Source organism: Phragmites australis, chromosome 11 (assembly GCF_958298935.1).
Source record: "Phragmites australis chromosome 11, lpPhrAust1.1, whole genome shotgun sequence".
Taxonomy (NCBI): Eukaryota; Viridiplantae; Streptophyta; class Magnoliopsida; order Poales; family Poaceae; genus Phragmites; species Phragmites australis.
Genome location: NC_084931.1, coordinates 25,761,380 through 25,774,137, shown reverse-complemented (window position 1 = coordinate 25,774,137; position 12,758 = coordinate 25,761,380). Strand labels below are relative to the sequence as shown.

At 50.4% G+C, this 12,758-nt stretch overlaps 1 protein-coding gene across 1 annotated transcript; it reads left to right on the top strand.

Moving 5' to 3' along the window:
- Positions 1-967: 967 nt before the first annotated feature.
- LOC133884265 (pentatricopeptide repeat-containing protein At2g20540) lies at positions 968-2,965 on the top strand. The gene has a single exon (XM_062323615.1). The coding sequence runs from the start codon at positions 1,148-1,150 to the stop codon at positions 2,810-2,812; it is 1,665 nt and encodes a 554-aa protein (XP_062179599.1). The 5' UTR covers positions 968-1,147; the 3' UTR covers positions 2,813-2,965.
- The last annotated feature ends 9,793 nt before the right edge of the window (positions 2,966-12,758 follow it).

Genomic DNA, 12,758 nt, shown 5'->3' with positions numbered 1-12,758 from the left:
CCGACTAATCCCTACACTGTCGGGGGGTGACAATGGATAGGCGTACGAGCGACAACTAATGCTAGGTCATAGCATTATCAAAATCTAGGACATGCAAGAATTCAAAATGACAATAATACATCGCCAACATCATCCTGCACAGCTACTAGCCCACAATACGCCTTAGTCAAACAAGGCTGCTAGTTCATTTTGTGTAAAATAGGTCCTTCTGGCGATCGATGTCGTTATCAACAACGATTGAGCGTATCTTAAACTGCTTCACAAGGCTAATTGACCGGTCAAAGCAACATTTTGTGCTTGTTATGGCTCAGATGATACCTTTGCTTGGTCTGCGAAAATTGGATCCAGAGAATTTGCCTTTTGACGGAGGTTAGCGTCACGGAGAGAAAGTGGAGTCAAGGATAAGGAGCAAAAGAAAATATTCTCGAGTTGGGTGTGTTGAAACGTGGCTCATTTTCTAGTTCCTTCTCAAGAACTATGATGTGATCCTCCTTTTGAAGCTGTTTGATAACTTTTTGTGTCGTTTTTTCGTTTTGTTCATGATAACCATCACTCAAATGGGAATAACCAAAACCAAAGCCAAATCTAAACTTTGATTTGTGTATAATGATTTGTGCTCCGATGGCCTCTTTTTCTCTGAAGAATTTTTCGATAGATTTTTAAAGTTAGGGTCTAGGATTCACTTGCCCCTAACCTTAGATTTGGCATGGGTGTGACGGCTGACAACCCAAGCGGCAGCAACACCATCAACTGTGGATTGGAGGAGGTGGTCAATTAAGATGCACCGCCATAGCGAGGAAAGAGAGGATTGATGGTGAAAGGTGGGAGCCAAGAAAAGAATAGCCTGGACTAAGAGAGCATATTAGAGAGATGTGACGCTGGTAGGCAGACTATGGCTAATGTCAGGTCATAGCATTATCAAAATCTAGGACATGCAAGAATTCAAAACGATAATAATACATTGCCAACATCATCCTGCATAGTTCATTTTGTTCAAAAATAGACTAGAACAGCGCTAGAATTACTACCTTGCTAACAAATGTGATCCTTGATACGCAAATCAAAATCTGTGTCCTCCCGCGGAAAAACTCTCGAAAACACCCGCCCCTGGACGGCCTATTCGTCGAACACCTTGCCTGCTTATGCCATGGCGGCGCCGTCCTCCGCAGTGCGGCAGCTGGAGGACGCGGTCATCGAGAGGGTCCGCGCCTGCGGCACGTTCCGGGACCTCCTCTGTGTGCACGGCCACGCCGTGCGGCTGTGCCTCTCCCAGAGCAGCTACGTCGCCACCCAGATCGTTCAACTCTGCAACGCGCACGGCCGCGCCGGCCACGCCGCGCTGGTGTTCTCCCAGGTCCCCGACCCGAACCTCCACCTCCGGAACGCCTTGATCAAGGCCTACGCGCAGAACCACCGGCACCGCGACGCGGTAGAGGTCTACGTCCGCATGCTCAGGTGCCCCCCGCTCCCGTCGAGCGGTGGCTTCTCCGGGGGCGGCGATCGGTTCACGTACCCGTTCCTTCTCAAGGCCTGCGGCGGCCTGGCGGCTCTTGACCTGGGCAAGCAGGTGCACACGCACGTGGTACGGTGCGGGTGCGAGTCCCACGGCATCGTGCAGAACTCCCTGATCGAGATGTACACGCGCTGCGGCGATCTGTCGCTCGCGCGCAAGGTTTTCGATGAAATGCGGGAGAAGGATGTGGTATCCTGGAACACGCTTATCTCGGCGCATGCGAGACTGGGGCAGATGAGGAGGGCACGGACTTTGTTCGATTCGATGCCTGAAAGGACAGTGGTTTCCTGGACCGCGTTAGTGTCCGGGTACACAGCAGTCGGCGACTTCTCCGGTGCAATCGAGGTGTTCAGACTGATGCAGATGGAAGGCTTCGAACCAGACGACGTGAGCATCGTCGCAGTGTTGCCGGCCTGTGCACAACTTGGGTCCCTGGAGCTAGGCCGGTGGATATACGCTTACTGCAATAAGCACGGCATGCTGCGCAAGACATACATTTGCAACGCACTGGTGGAGATGTATGCGAAGTGCGGGTGCATCGACCAAGCACTGCAGCTGTTCCACGGCATGCCCGATAAGGACGTGATTTCCTGGAGCACGGTGATTGGCGGCCTGGCAGCGCACGGGCGGGCGCACGAGGCGGTCAGATTGTTCGCGGAGATGGATAGAGAAGGAAGGGTGAGGCCTAACGGCGTCACATTCGTCGGGCTCTTGTCAGCGTGCTCCCACGCCGGGCTTCTGGAGGAAGGCCTGGGCTACTTCGACCGCATGAAGGACGTCTACGGCGTCGAACCCGGCGTCGAGCACTACGGCTGCGCCGTCGACCTCCTCGGCCGGTCAGGGCGAATCCAACGCGCGCTCGACACCGTACGGGGCATGCCGGTCCCCGCCGACGCCAAGGTATGGGGGTCGCTGCTCAGCGCGTGCCGCAGCCACGGCGACGTCGAGACGGCCGTGGTGGCGGCCGAGCGGCTGGCCGAGCTGGAGCCAGGTGACGTGGGCAACCTCGTCATGCTGGCCAACGTGTACGCCGCAGCGGAGCGGTGGGGCGACGTGGCGAGCACGAGGAAGGCGATAAGGAGCCGGAGCACGAGGAAGACGCCGGGGTGCAGCCTGATCGAGGTGGACAACGTGGTGCGGGAATTCGTTGCCGGGGAGGACCTGGGGCATGAGTTGGATGGCCTTGCTGCCGTGCTGGATGTCCTGGCCACGCACCTTGCAGATGATGTAGCGCTCGCTGATCCAGATTGTTGGGTTGATGCCAATGTGTCTGCCAGTGGCAGATCACTGAGACACTGACACGCAGATATCTTGCCAGAGCAAGAGGAAAGCAAAGCAGGTTCATCCCGGCGAGCAGTTCGCAGCTTGTGGCTTGTGATTTTGTTCTTTTCTGTTCCTTGAAGATCTAATTCCTGACAGGTGCATTTGAATTTTAATTGTTTCTGAAGCACATCTCACATCTCGAGAAATAATTCGGAGATATGTTAGAAATCAAGTGATCTTCGTCTAACCATCGAGCAATTGCTCCTGACGGTTGATTGATCGAATAGGTATCCGTTCGGGAGGGGTGTCTGCTCGAACATATACCTCATCAACATGCATATATTTGTAACAATCATCATTGAAAGATTAAAAAGAATTAGAATCATTGTTTTGTCTACCATTTCATATTGCAATCCAAATTACCCTCAACACGTTATCATACACGCTTTTCACTGAGTAATCAAGAACATAAGGATAAGAAGAAGATCGAAAGGTGAGCAATGGCAAGGATGAACTTATCTTCGATTGTCACCGTTCTTCTTCGTGTCCTGCACCAGCCAGGCCATGGCCACCGTGGTCCTCATCGGAATGGTGGTTGGCGTCGCCACCACGCCCTGGATTGCAGCCACCATGGCCGCCGCTCCCACAGACATGGTGGTCGTGACCCGTGCATGCCTTGCTGTTCTCTGGCGGTGAAGCACCATGCTGGCCCAAGCCACCCACCTTCAACCCTGACCGTGCCCAGTGACGATGCCCCTTCACGCGCACAAGTCCATGCCTAATGTCATGTGCATGGCTTTGCGCCATTCACGTACACACCGATGACCCGCTCAGCTTCCCCGCCACCAATGGAGGTTGACGTCCACGTTGACGTCGAATTGACGCTCCCTTCACCGACACCTGCGCCGACCACTTCGACGGCACCAGACCTAAGTCGCTGTCACACCCCAAATTTTTGATTTTGGGTTGTGAGCATTTTAAAACAATAAAATAACATTTTCCCGAAATTTGAAAGCTTTTCTAAAAAATTTTAGAGTTTAAAAAGAATTTGTTTTGTGTGATGAAAAATGTATTTATAAAATATTAGAATAGGTTAAAGAATTTCAAGGTTGGATAAATCATTTTTCTATTTTCCCAATATTATTCAAAATCCTTGTATCAATTTCTTCCATTTTATATCTTGTCACCATTTCTCCAAAGCTCTGAAGTTTCGTATCTTTATTTCTCCATAATTCCTTCATATACCAAAGATGGCCCAAGCTACCCTGTCACTTCTTCCATCTCCAGATAGAGAGGAGGACGTGAACAATACCATTCACCTTCCCGACTCCATGACTGCTCATTGGAGCTCCCAAAACCAATGAATTTAAGGTGCACCCGAGTTATTTATTTGACATATTGAACATGTTGTTGTCCTCGTTCAATCCCCTCATCAATTCTCTCTTTATTTCTCTCAATTCAAGGTCATAACTGACCCTTTAATTGTCTCTAGTGGTCATTACTCTGGGTGCCAGTTACTCCTCGTCGTCCAGCCTCATGTTCCCATGCAGTTTCAGAGTACAATATTGCCTCAAATGCAAATCTTGACAATATCAAAGTTGTAGACCTCATCGAAAGCTTCGATTTGCATCTATGTAAGTCTGCATTTGGATAATGGATCTAGGAGTTATTGCCCCTGAGATCAGTGTTGCGCAAATAAGGTTGAATTCGACAATTTATCTTGTGACGCATTTTTGTAAATCAAAGTGACATTTTTAGAAGTTCCAATGAATACCAAAGTTGTAGATCTTTTTTAGTACTACAAGATAGGGGCAAACAATGTCCAATTTGGAGTCTGGACGGTGAATATATCGTCCACAAACTTGAGCTGTTTGTTTCATCTTCCACCCGTTCATTTTCGTCTTCCAGCTTCGTGGTGAGCCGCCTTTAGCTCTATAAATAGGAACAACATGCGTCCCATGCCCTTTCCAATTTCCCCCCAAACCCTATCAACCACTGTTGTCCTACCCGGACGCCGTTCATTGTTGTGGATAGCCATGTCGTCACTGGTTAGCATCCACATTTCTGGCGATCCTTCCAGCCAAATACCTTGATATTTTGCCAAGATGTACCCCAGGTTGTCCCCCACCGTGTTCCTAGATAGTTTATCTATAGGAGGATAGATAATACTGGGATCTACGTCGCCGCCTGCGCTGCTCTGTGTCTGCTTGCGTCCAGGGCGCGAACCAAAAATTCCATCGGCGTTCTTGATGATTCAGCAAAGATCCAGCCACACCACCCACGTCACGGTGTGTCCAATCATCTCTTCTATGCGACTATAGGAGGGATCACTCAGATCGGTAGCGATGCAGTGGGAACACAAGCTGGACCTCCAATGCTATAGTTGTCGTCGATGTTGCCGTTCGGCACCCCGATGACCACCTCCCCGATGATCGCAGCAAGGTGAGGACCAGCCCCTTCCCCTCCTACTTTCCCCTGTGTTGTCGTACCATGTGATACCTAGCCAAACACCCATCCCCTTGGATCCATCCTCGCGTCGCCACGGTCTTCGCCGTCACAGACTGGCACGCCATTGCGAATGGCTTCGATGTTCCCCGACTGATCTAGTGATCGTATGGGTGCATCGACTGTGTCACGACATATCCCATAGATTCTTCTACACAACCAGAACGTGGTTACCAACCGAAGCATGCCACAGCCATCACCCTTCCCATCTCCGCTGTTTGATCTCCTTTTCAAGTAAATTGCTGTCCAAACTCCACCCTAGCATTGTGTTCCCAAGAAATATGAACACTTATATTTAGTTGGTTTCTCAAAGTTCACAGACAATCTTCGAGAATGTGAGCGTCTTCGTTGTTGTGTCTATGTGCGGCCACCATCGAAGCTGAGAATGTTCATCTCTGTTTTGCCGCTACCTCGGAACTTATCTGACAAGACCAACCATAAAATTGAGCTTGTCTTCTCGCGTTCTACACCCGTGCTCTCCTTGATTTGTTGAAACACCATTGCTTCCCAACGTCAACATCAGTGATCGCAGTCGTCGTCGCCATCTAATCATGCACTTCGCCGCCTTCAGCTCGCCGGTGTGTGTGTCCTTCTATATCTTGGGTCAATCTGAGCCCTCCACGAGTTCATGGCTGCGCGGCGACCTTGTCTGCGCCATCTCCGTCAACCCCATGCCTTTTCCCCACTCGCAACGTTGAGAGCCCACCACCGACCGACTCCTCCACGCTGAACTCCCATGCTCTGCTCTCTGATATCTCTCTCTTGTTGAGAATCCCAAACAATCCCTCTAGAGATCCCTTATTTCTATATTTACTTTTCTATTTAGGATGTTTACACGTTAACCCATGCCTTCTATAGTTAATTCTGTTCCAGCTCTTATAATTCAAATAGAATTCATCTTTTCAAATCTTGTTCAACGAATTTCATTCAAATCCAAGCAGTACTGCTTGGTTCATCTAATCTCATGACCTATCCAACCATAGAGATTTTATGAGGTGTTGTCTCTGTTAGGTGTATTATTTCTTAAATGTTTTGTGGTTTCTCTTTTATCGGTAGATCTTGTGAGTAGAATATGGTGTTTCTAGAGATTCGAAGAGCTACATGATCGAGACTTTGAGATATGCCAGAACCAAGTTTACGAAGATCACGAGCAGCATCCAGGCAAGTGCCCTTGAACATATTGCACATACTCTAGGATTTTAAGTTAATTGTTTATCCTTCATCCATGATTGTCTAAATTGGAATCCTTTGATTAGCCGTTGATGAATCATTGGGTTAAAGGGCAGATATGCTAATCGCTATCATGGTTGGGTTATAATTTGTACATGAATAATGTCTATTGCAACATGAACCGGGAATGATAATTTTGTAGCAACATGGTATAGTGATCCTAATAGGATGGTTGGTTTGAGGATGGTGCAGGAAGGCTCATGTGTTGTGATGCACGGTGGGAATGTGTCTGTTCCTGTGTGGGGTCCTAATGACCGGTTCTTGAAACCTGTAACCAAGCTAAATCACAACCATCCACGAGGCCTATATGGGTATGACCTGGATAATTAATTAGTCACATCTATAATTCTGTGAGAACCATTAGATGGTTGAGTGGCACAAGAGGGGGCTTCTGCAGTGATGTAATCACTGTTAGTGGTGAAACCTCAGTGGGTGCTTGTGGGTCAACGGGAGCTTTGTAAATATCTTGTAGTGATCTCCTAGCGACACACCATAGGAAGTGTGTAAGTGCTGGGATGGCACAACAACATGGAGACTGTCACCTGGTAATGCATGTGATGGAATCACGACTCGTAGGGAAAGATGGGAAAACTCTGCAGTGTATAAAATTGATCGATCAACCGTGCTCAAGGTCAAGAGCGGCTTGAACTTCTTCTTGATTAGTTGGGATCATAGTTCTGGTATGGATGGCCGGGTAGCCAGGTAATGGGATTACCTGATGAGTTATGATAGCTGAATATAGAATATCTGGTGAGTTTGATAGTCGGATGAAGTCCGATGAGCTGTTGTCTTGTTTAAGTTGTGTCTTCAAAATTAGTAAATAGGATGCCTGATTCTTATAGTTATAGGTTAAAGTTGCTTACTGTAGTAAACCAGTGTCTAACTTTTTTTTGACTTAAGCCTCATGTCATGCTTTCCTATACTTGCGGAGTACGCTATATACTTATACTTACTTTTTCCAATAATAAATGATGCTCAGTTAAAGAATACTACAAGGAGATCAAGGAAGTTGAAGACCGTTGATTGGAGATGGAGCATTCCAGGTCATATTGCCCCCAGTTGATTGCCTATGGTGCGCCCAGATGATCCATATGAGTCCTCTTCTGTTCTTCCATCGCTATCTTGTAGACTCTGTAATTTTTTTCAATAAAGTTGTTTTATTCGATATAGAACTATATATCACTTATAATGTCACTGTATGTATGATGAAACTAATTTTAGCATACATGTGGAATGCACCTGGTTATTCTTTTAAAAAACCGGGCATGACAGTCGCCTTGGCTGACTTGCCGCCACAGCGGTGCGCTGCATCAGTAGCGGCGCATCCGTTTCGGTGCGAGTCCTGCCAGCGACCCGCGAAGTCACGCCAACGCCCTCGGTTAACCCGAGTGGTACTATGGTGGATCGTTGTGGGTTACCCCCCCCCCCCCCTTCTTCAATGACTCGATGGTTGGATCCATCTCGGGCGGCTCCTATCCTCCACGTGGTGCAGGCCCCATCATCACCACTCCCGCAGGCGAAGGGACCTCAACGAAGCCCTATACTCCGGCTGGCCGCGTCCTCTGTTGCTTCACAACTTCAATGGCGAACCGTCAGTGTCGGAGGATTAACTCCTGTCGCAGGGATCCCGAGAGACCCCTTTTTAGAGATTCGGCCGGGGGGATGATCCTGAATGAGTTCGTCGGAGAAATGAATGAGAGTAAATGCAACGGCCGGTGGATGGGGGTGATGACCTAGTGCAGAATAGAAGTAAATGCACCGGAAATTTAGACAGGTTCGGGCCGCACGGGGGCGTAATACCCTACTCCTGTGTGGATGTAATAACTGTCCTGAGGAAGTCCCTCAAAGATGTTGTTGGTTACAAGAATGTTTGTCTAACTAAGAGCATGAGACTCCTTGTTTTTTGGCAGGGACTATGCCTCGAGTTGGTCTATGGTTCGATTCTTGCGGTCTCTTGCTCGATTGCTTGTTCGCTTGATGGGTTGTTCGGTTCTTGGGTTGTTTCTTCTCTGTCTCTCTCCGGGCCCCCCTTTCCTTCTTGTGTGTGCGACTCTTTTATGCACTCGCCGGCTGAGGCATGCCCCGAACGGGAAGGAGGGGGCACAAGTTCCAAGATGCCACGACTGGAAAAGGCGTCATCATTTCTTCTGGGCGAGGTGACCGGGGGGTGGGAAACGTGGCGCACGCCCGGTCACCTGTCACCATAAACGCCCTGGCAACGGGCGCCGTAGAGAGGGCTCACCGGGCAGCCACACAGCAACCCGGCGTGCCCGCCCTGTCTTGTTCCTCTGCCACGGCAGGGCGGCAGGCGGAATACCTTGATCCTGGTGACGTTATCCCGAGACACATCGGGTGATACGGGACGGGACCCGTGCAATTAATGGCCCCACGCCTCTCTGCCAAAACGTGGCAGGAACTGACACTGCGGCGGGAGCAGTTGGGGATGTCAGGCCGCGCATGCTCATTAAATGAGGCCTCAGACCTCTGACTGATTGACACCTCATCGGTGGGCCCCTCGGGGGCCTTTCTGGGTCGTCGGGGCACCGAGCGCTTGGGGGTACTGTTCACCTCCCCGAGCACTCTCTCCCGGGAATGCCTATCCTTGTCCTCGGGGCACCGGGTGTTTGGGGGTGCTGTTTACCTCCCCGAGCACTCTCTCCCGAGCACTCTTGTGCGAACCTTCAGGGAATCGAGCGCTCGGGGGCTGCCACGTGCAGCCCTGTGCACTCTCTCCCGAGCACTCTTGCACAGATCTTTCGGGGAACCGAGAGCTCGGGGGCTGCCACATGCAACCCCGAGCACTCTCTCCCGAGCACTTTCACACTGACCCTCGGGGAACCGTGCGCTCGGGGACTGCCGCTCGCAGTCCCCGAGCACCCTCTCCCGGAACTTAGCTCTTCTAATCGTCGGGGGACTAGGGTGCTCAGGGGTGACCGGGCACCTCCCCGGGCACTTTCTTCTAGGTACTTAGACTCTGCGGACCATCGGGGAACTGGGGTGCTCGGGGACCAGGGACTGTGGCCCCGAGCACCTTCTCCCGGAACTTGGACTTTCCTCACCCCGCAGGAGGAACCTCGCGGGATGGTGTCACGTGGCGGACGGCTGGCCTAGCCTCGGGACTCAGGGACCCCCGGTTCCTGATACACCGACAGTCGACCCGGCCTTCGCTTGGGATCTTGGACCCTGCCATCCTCGGGCTTCCACTTCAAGGCCCACATCAACGACGACATAAGTGACCTGACCTCCTCCTTCGATGGGGAGGAGTACACCCCGCGCTAAACGGCGAGGCGACATGACGACGGAAGCCGAGGAGGTGGTGCGGTGACGTGGCCAGCGAGGCGTGGTGGGCGGGGCGGGTTGAAACCCTAATCGCGGAGCCGCACCACCCTTATACGCCGCGCGTGCACCCCTCCTCTTGGCTTGCTGAAAGGCTGTGTTGGCCCAGTCCCATGCTGCGGCTTGCCTCGCTCCTAGGTTTTGGCCCAGGTTGCCTGGCCCCTATGCGCTAGCGCCAACCACAAAGGCCATAAACCGTTTTGAAAAAAAAAACCAGGTTTCTCACAATTTGCAAGATGGTCCAATTACTATTACTATGTATTAAGTACTTTTCATGTTTAGGCCCTCGATGTTGACTATAATTACATTTAGTATTGTTTACTGTTGTAATTTAACATTCCAGGCCCTATTTTTCTAGAATATTGTGTAATATTCAATGTGTTTTCTTCATGTATTCCCTATAACAGGTAATTATATTTACGACAACTTAAATTTTACAATTGAGATTCATTTTCTTGCAAGATTATACAATAATTCACCTTAATTAAGCCCAAAGAGCTTTTATGCCCAAAAGTGCTTAATTCAAGCAGAATTACAATGCAAAATAAAATTAAGTGATTACCTCAATTTAATATTTGTGAAACACAAGGTAATGGAGATATGGATCTAGTGCATATTTGCATATTATCACAATTACTATAAGGTTTATATTTTATCATCTTGATAAAAATGACTACCTTCAATATGCTCTTTCAAATATTATACTTAGCATAACATAAGATAACAAGAACATATGCATCTACTGACAAATGTCAGATTATGCCTCCTACTACTACGAGATTGTAACATCCCAGTTTTTGGCCAAAACTCAAATTCAAATTGTTCAAACAAAACCTTTCAAAACAATTCAAAATCATTCCAAATTCTTTTTCCAAAATATCAAATCTTCTCCCTTCTATTGGTCCGGCCCAACTTCCCTTCCTCTCCCTATCACCGGCCAGCCCACCCATCCACCCTGCCCGACTATTCCTTTTCCCCAGGGCCGAACACTTCCCTCCTTCCTTGGCCCACATCCCCTCTCCCTTCTTTCCTCCCGCGTTGCGTCAGCCCAGCCCGCGCATGCCCCCTTCTCCTTCCTCGCGTTGCGCCGTGACCGAGCCAATACGCGAGTGCACGTGGAGCTTCACCGCCGTTGTACCTCACCGTACTCCCCACTGCCGCACGGTGCGCGCGCCCACGCCGTCGTGCCGTTCTCTTTCCCTCCCTCTATCCTAGCTGTCAACTCCCACGGTACGAATGACGACCGTGCCCGGGAAAGCCGACCGCTGGAAACCGCGGTGTTGACCGCTCGCCCCAGCCCCCCCTCTTCTCCTACCTTGCGTCGTCCACCCAGTACGCGCGTACGGAAGCTCGCACGACCGCCGTGTTGTCCTCTCGCCTGCGGCCGCTTTCAAGATGCCGAACGCCGAGCGTGCCATGCCATCCTTGCTGTCGTGCCATTGCTGGCAAGCTCTCGCCTATAAAAGCCCGGTCGAGCACCCTCTGCTCCTCACCGCCTTCCACCACGCTCGCCGAGGCAAGTGCCGCTCCCTTCCCATCTCTCTCTTTCTCACTCTCACTGCCCTCTCTCGCCACTGAGCCGAGCTCACCCCCACCGTCGATCTCCCTCGACCAAGCCCCAACCGCTGCCATTCTTGGCTGCCGAGCACCGCACCGAGCACCTCCACCCTCCCATACACCCTTCTCCTCCTCATCGGTCCTCGCCGAGCTCCACGCCGAGCTCCCCGAGCCGCCGCTATAGCCACCAGATGCCAGCCCATCCTATCCCTCCCCTCGCCCGGATTTTCGCAAAAATGGAGTCCCCACCATCTCTTCTCTCTCCCAATGTGCTCGCCGTCATGAGATACGGTCGGGAAGGTCATTCCGGCCGTCTTCTGGCGAGCCACCACAGTGGGCCTTCCACGCCGCAGTCTCCAAGTCGGCCGGCAGAACCGGCCACGGCGCCTCCTCCCCGCTGTTCCCTCCCATCACCCCCCTCTCTCTCACTTAATCCGACAGGCGGGCCCGGCTGGCTAACGACCGTTAGCCCGGCCGTTAGCTTCCCCACCGGGCCGATGTGGGCCGGCTTGGCTGAAAGGCCAGCCCAATCACCATGCCCAACGCCATATATAGCCTGCCATGCACAATACTCTTTCACCTTTTCCAGAAAACCGAAATTCAGTGGAATATTCAGAGAATATTCCCCCTTCTTCTTTTATTCCACCAATTAACTTCCAAAGCCCATAAATCCTCCGTTTCAACTTCTATTTCGACGATTCTTCCACCGATTTTCTTCTAAATTCAAGTTCTATCCATTCATACCATTTTCATAATTATTACAAATTTATTTCTATTTATTTGTGTGTTGTCTTGTTTGTTTGTTGCGACTAGACACCGGAGAGTTCGTTGAGGAGGAGGTGCCAGGAACCCATGAGTTCGAGCAGGACCCCCTCGAGGACTTAAACGAAGGCAAGTTTCAATCCGTTTCAATTTGACCATATTGAACCCAGTTTTATCAACACAACCTGTAGCAGTCGTTTCACTCCGATATAATGCATGCAGTGTTACTAGTTGGCATATTTTAAACTGTTGATCTAGTTATAACCTAATGTAGTCTTAGCCAGCCATTTGTATTATCCTGTATGCTTAATCTTGGTAAACCTAGGATCTCACCATAGCCTAGGCGATTACCTTGTACTAGTGTGCTTAGGAATGACAATCTTTACTGTTACTTCATGCTTATTCATATCTAGCTTTTTAAAGGTGTAAAACTTGGTGTTGTGTGGGTTATGGTCGGATGATAAGGTTAATTCCTGAGTTGGGGTTAGACTGGGGCAAATCAAGGTTTCTTCGGGAATGCCTAGGGAGTCGGAGCACTGTCGTTGATACAGGCTTCGGGAGGAGTGCTGCCCGTGTGGCGGGCTATATGAGG